Raw genomic sequence first — 6133 nt, 5'->3', positions numbered from 1 at the left:
GCTCTTGATATGGATTGCTCCAAATACAGTATTTTTACAATTAGCCAACAGTACCTTTCTTCATGATTGGAAACTGGGAGAATCCTCAGAGGGAATTATTGCATCTGTTTGTCTTGTTTGTATGCACTTCAGTAGATGTTTATTCATGATCACTGTTGGAGGCAGGATATTGACTACATAACCTCTGGTCTGATTCATTAAGCTGCTTTTATTCTGACCTGTTTCTCAACTCTCCATTTTCAGGCCCCTGGTTTGACATGTACCTAAAAGCACGTGAACCTGTTGTTTTGAATTTTAATGCGTTTATGTCTTTTACTCCTGATCCAAAATCTGAATATAACGATCAGCTCATACGAGCTACAAACATGACTGTTTCTGCTTTACGTTTTATGAAGACCTTCAGGGCTGGTTATCTTGAACCAGAAGTTTTTCACCTCAGTCCGGAAAAAAGTGACACTGAGATCTTTAAAAAAATTATCCGATTTGTGCCTTCTTCAGTTGCTTGGTTTGGTGCCTACATGGTCAACGCGTACCCCTTAGATATGTCTCAGTACTTCAGGCTTTTCAATTCTACGCGGCTGCCTAAACTCAACAGAGATGAGCTTTATACAGATGAAAAGGCAAAACATTTGCTGGTACTGAGAAATGGGAATTTTTATGTATTTGATGTTATTGACAGAGATGGAAATATGCTGAAACCTTCAGAAATACAAGCACACTTGAAATACATCCTTAGCGACAACAGTCCTGCCCCGGCTTTCCCTCTTGGCTACCTCTCCAGTGAAAACCGAGATACATGGGCATTGCTGAGAAAGAATCTACTGGATAATGGCAATGAAGAAGCTCTTCAAAAAGTAGACTCCGCGGTGTTTTGTTTAAGTTTAGATGATTTTCCTGTTAAAGACTTTGTGCACTTGTCCCACACTATGTTGCATGGAGATGGTGCTAACCGCTGGTATGACAAATCCTTTAATCTCATCATAACTAAGGATGGCACTGCAGGAATTAATTTTGAACATTCCTGGGGAGATGGTGTGGCTGTGCTCAGGTTCCAGAATGAGGTTTTTAAAGATAGCACCAAGGCACCCGCCATCAGCCCCCAGGCCCAGCCTGCTTCAGTAGACTCCTCTAAAGCAGTACAGAAACTTGACTTTAAGCTGAATGATGCCTTAAAAGCAGGAATTACCAAAGCCAAACAGAAATTTGATGCCAGTGTAGAAGCGCTGTCTCTTAACCTGATTCAGTTCCATGAAGGTGGCAAGGACCTTCTGAAGCAGAAGAAGTTAAGTCCAGACGCTGTGGCTCAGCTTGCCTTCCAGATGGCTTTCCTTCGACAATACAATCAGACTGTTGCTACATACGAGTCTTGTAGTACTGCAGCTTTCAAACATGGTCGTACAGAAACGATACGTCCTGCCTCTATCCACACAAAGAAATGTTCGGAAGCTTTTGTCAGGGAACTGTCCAAACATAGCACAGAAGAGCTTCAGAAGTTGATAGAGGAGTGCTCAAAATACCATGGCCGTTTGACAAAAGAAGCTGCTATGGGTAAGTAGGAATATATCAAACCCTCTTGTTTTTGCACTTGTTTTATTTCAGTTAGTAACTTGTTTTTTATCTCAACCCATGAGTTTTCTTACTTCCACCCTTCCAATTCTCTCCCCTACTCCCTGGGGTGGGGAGAGTGAGAGAGTGACTGTGTTTGGCTGTAAGCCAAAGGAGTGAAACCACCACAGCACTAAAATGTCTGTTAAGGTTGCTGTAAATGTTTGCTTCATAACCAAATTATTTAATTTTTAAGGAGGTCTAATGTTAATGGAAACTTGACAAAACCAGCAGAAGGCTGCAGCTTAAATTGCATTCTCTAAGACTCCTTTCTCGATGATGGAAAATTCCTCTGAGCTTCCCACTTCACTGTTTACATGTTGAGAATTTTTCATACTTCAGTTTTTGTTCTTACAGTAGCTGGGCTATTTGAAAATTTGATAAGTCCTTAGTGCATGTTGTACTCTGCAAGGCAACCAGAAACTTTCACTTTATGTCTGAGGAGTTACTGTCTTATCCCTGCAGAGGATAAAGGCTTTAACAACTTCCAAATCAAACTGATTCTTTGGCTGTGCTACTCCTGGTGTTTTTCTAAATGCTTTCTTGTGAATTGTCCTTCCCGGAAGCGTAACTTGTTGTATTGTTTCAGTAAAATTGAATGTTGAACATTACCCCATAGAGTCTAAAATTTGCCTCCTTTTGTTGATGCTGGATCCTCTTCCTCTTTAGATTAATAAATTTTAGGAAAGCCTTTCGCTGTCTTAAACAACCTGGATATGTTCAGATAAATAGTTAATCAAAGAATGCGACGTATTATTAAAGTTGTCTGTTAACGCTGCACTTCTGTTTACTATCACGGTTCCTGGTTGAGGCTAGCAGTTAAACAGCACGCCCTCATTCTCTGGGATACGTGCATTTAAAGTGCAGAATGTCTGGATTTACTTCCCACAAAAATTTGTCATCTCTCTAATACTTGTTACTTTATTTTAACAGGTCAGGGATTTGACCGACATCTCTTTGGCTTGCGCTATTTAGCCCTTTCCAAAGGTATTGCACTGCCTGATTTCTATCAAGACCAAGCCTATGCTCGGATTAATCACAACATCATTTCTACAAGCACGTTGGTTAGCCCAGCTGTGCAATTAGGAGGATTTGGGCCAGTGGTGTCTGATGGCTTTGGAGTGGGATACCAGGTACATGATGAGTGGATCGGTTGTAATGTTTCCTCTTACCCAACTAGGAATGGTAAAGAATTCCTTCAGTGTATACACAAGTCACTAGAAGATATCTTTAATGTTTTAAAGGGCAAGAAAATCAGTAGTTAGACATAAAAATGTTGGAACACCTTCCAGTTGTATTACAAAATGCAGACTATGCCTAATTGGCATACTAATCGGTGTTCAACGTGGCTGAGACTGCCCAGCTCGGTTGGCTTCATGTGTCTTCATTGAACTGGAGTACTATTAGATTCACTATGAAATTTGTATCTATTTTAAAGAAATCAAGTACAGACCTTGAATGCATGTTTCAGGAAATACAAACATTCACAGTGTCAAAATTAGATCCATCTGTTCCAACAGATCCATGTGTTCTTAAAACACATTATTTAAAATAGAAAGTGTTGTTACCGAGTTCATGAACTCGGAACATCTGTGTTCCATGAGTGTTCAGACAGACAACAGCACTATGATACCGCTCTTCAGCTGTTTGATTTCATAAAAATATATGCAATAATTTTAAACATGAAAGAGTGGTTACATTTGCACTCTTGCAGTAAGCTTGCTTACTAACTTGTCACACTTTTCTCTTTAAACTTGAATCGATATCGGAACTGATTGTGCCTCAACTGCTTGAAGCCTTTCCACTCTAACAGTTTTTTGAGAAACAGAAAATGAAGTGGGAGGCTTTAGGTAACTTTCAATCACCAACTGTGCTGTTAAATTGACTAGAAAAGACTGTATTGTAATAAAGCTATCTATTAGTAACCACAAAGTTCTTTTATTGCTGTATCAAAATTATCCAGAATGGGTAGTCCCTTTAGCAACAGCTCCTGTTTCATACAATGGTTGAGAAGAATACTACTGGAAGCATGCTGTGATGTTGGCTCTCCCCTTCCATACATGGTCTGTCCAGTAATCCTTTTGTTCTCCTACGTAAACCTGTGCTCTTGTGCCTTTAAAAAGAAAAATCACTGAATTTCATCTTTTGGGGTTCTCTCTTTCCAAACATCCTCTTATGTGGAAGAGTAACCTCTGGAATGTTTTCCTGTTTCCTCCTTGTTCTGTCAGCTAGAACTTTTGATGTCATTTATTGTAGCAAATGCCAGTCTTAGTGCCTAGAGCTGTGTCTTTAATGTGCTGGGACTTCTTGCAGAAGTTCTAAAGACTGAGACTTACCAGAACTCTCTGCAGGGACTGCAGGAGAGCTTGAGCATAGACATTAGTAAAACCTAGCGATGCTGTGCGTGTAAGGTGAAATGATGCAGACAGTTCCATGTGTGCTGTTCACAACCAGGACTCTGCCAGCTACAGAGTAAGTGCAGCAAAAGGGGAAGGGGCCTTTGTCAGTCAGGAAGCCAAAGGTGCTGAGAGTTGCTGGGATTACAACACAGATGCTTTTCACATGAGATGCGTTATGGTGTGTGTAACACCAATTCCTCTGCCTTCTGTATTCTGACATCTTCCACTCTGTTTTTCTTCTGGGAAGATGAGTGTTTCTCTGGAGCTGAATAGCACAGCAGTACTTGCTTGGGCAGCTCATGTCTTTCAGCACAGCCCACCGTGACCTTGACAACCAAATATATTAGCAGAACATAAAGTCTGAGCATGTTGGCTGGATGTGACAGATGAGGTTCAGAGCTCAGAAACCTACTTGCCTTTTCTCTTCCTGTGGATGTCTCAGCTTCCAGGTTCTCCCAGTGTCCTTTTATCACAGTGTCGGCAATACCACATCTTGAAGTATGAACTGCAAGTGCTGTGACAGGGGGAGGCATGCTTTAAATATGTAAGCTCAACAGCTTATAAACTTTTCCTACTGAGGGCTGTTTACTCTGAAGCCTGTAATGTGCTGTTCTGTTTTTCAGTTGAAAAGGATTACTTTAAAACTTACTTTAGAACATACCATGATTGTTCTTGCTCATTTAAACAAAGAAAGGAAGGGGATCATTTGGGGGGGAGGAAGGAAATAATATATCAGGAAACAATAATCAGACCAAAAGGCTGAAATTCACTAGAGAAGGTTTTGGGGTTTGTGGTTGTTTTTTGTTTTTAAATGTGAGAAGAGCTGGCAAGGTTGTGAGCACACTTGCCAAGAAGTAGAAAGTCTGTCTTTATCTAGAAATAGGGGAGGTTTAGTTAATGACATCATACTCAAATTTTCAGATGTAACAGCAGTCAAGCTTAATAAGCATTCGCAGTAAACTCACCTCAGTGTCTTTACTTGAAGCTATTAAGATGTACCTTTTTGCTGAACAGTTAACAGCACTTACAGCCATTTCCTGATGATGGGAATGGTGAGTGAAGAGACCTTACTTGCTTATGTTAGAGAATCAAATGTGGGTACTTCCTGGTGACAGGCTATTGAAAACTTGAAGGCAACAAGTTCTAAGAAGTTACTGTTGATACAGTAGTGAAGCTACAGTCCATCACAACCATCTATACTCCCAGAAAAGACAACATTAAGAAAATGGCACAGTTCAGTCAAGCGTTTATACTGTTTTCAGTTTGTACTGAGGCCATCTCAGAAGTACTCTGTGGAAAATATTTTAATAACCCATCTTGGGTACAGTAAGTACAACTTGGGTTTCTATTTCTCAGGTACAGCCATGTGAAAAGTAACTCCAAGGAAACAGCATCTCTGATGGTTACAGCTCCTTCATCAAGGAGTGTGGCAAGATTTATTAGGAGTATGAACTTTAGCATTTTACAAATTTATGGGTAACTTCATAGATTCCAACAGATTCCTTTGTTTTTTCATCATAGTCATTCCAATCCTGTAGGAAGTAAGATTTCACAGCATTAGTCACAGAGGATAGACTGCAATAGTGTTTAAAAAAACACAGACTGAAATTCAAACTGAAACAAAGCCGTACTCAAAGTCTGGGTCTTAGATTTCTGTGGAAAGCACTGTGCAGTCACTAAGCTAAGTTCTGATATCTCAGAGACACAAGAGCACTGACCTGAAATTAAATGGGCCTCAGTCTCAGTGTTTGAACAATGATTTTTTTTTTTCCTTTTTCTTTTTTCATATGTAGTCCACAGCCTGTAGTGGACAAGAGAGCAACCACGGCAGATGAAAGGATTATGTATGATTTACAATACCCTAGTCAGGTGGGTAAGCAGACAAGCAGATCCCTGCCAAGTAGGATACCAGGGAACAGATTTGACCTTGAGATTCTTGCTCACAGCCAAGGAAGATTTGCAATGCTGGAGTAATTATCCTGACCTTTGAAGGACAGTGTTTTTATATATTACTTTTTCATATCTCTGTGCACAGGAAAAAGTGCAGGCATCTTCCTAGAAAAATCAGTTCACCACTCTGAATAACCCCAGCCATTTAATATTCCAGGTGTTTGCTCTCTGGCATTCCT

The 6133-nt window shown here is 40.2% G+C and overlaps 2 protein-coding genes across 2 annotated transcripts in view; one reads left to right on the top strand and one right to left on the bottom strand.

The window, feature by feature from the left end:
* CPT2 (carnitine palmitoyltransferase 2) overlaps positions 1-3548 on the top strand; it is a gene marked incomplete at its 5' end in the record, with an annotated part of 5777 nt that extends 2229 nt beyond the window's left edge. The window contains 2 exons of the mRNA XM_010166976.1: positions 244-1548; positions 2539-3548. Of these exons, the coding sequence (XP_010165278.1) occupies positions 244-1548; positions 2539-2870 (1637 nt within the window). The remainder of the gene's footprint in view (positions 1-243; positions 1549-2538) is intronic.
* Positions 3549-5458: 1910 nt separating this feature from the next.
* The window catches only part of CZIB (CXXC motif containing zinc binding protein), a 6447-nt gene continuing 5772 nt past the window's right edge, over positions 5459-6133 (bottom strand). The window contains exon 7 of the mRNA XM_029084747.1: positions 5459-5536. Within this exon, the coding sequence (XP_028940580.1) occupies positions 5459-5536 (78 nt within the window). The remainder of the gene's footprint in view (positions 5537-6133) is intronic.

This window comes from Antrostomus carolinensis, unplaced genomic scaffold, assembly GCF_000700745.2.
Source record: "Antrostomus carolinensis isolate BGI_N321 unplaced genomic scaffold, ASM70074v2 scaffold47534, whole genome shotgun sequence".
Classification (NCBI taxonomy): domain Eukaryota; kingdom Metazoa; phylum Chordata; class Aves; order Caprimulgiformes; family Caprimulgidae; genus Antrostomus; species Antrostomus carolinensis.
Note: the sequence above shows the minus strand (reverse complement) of the source record. Positions and strands in the feature narration are given on the sequence as shown.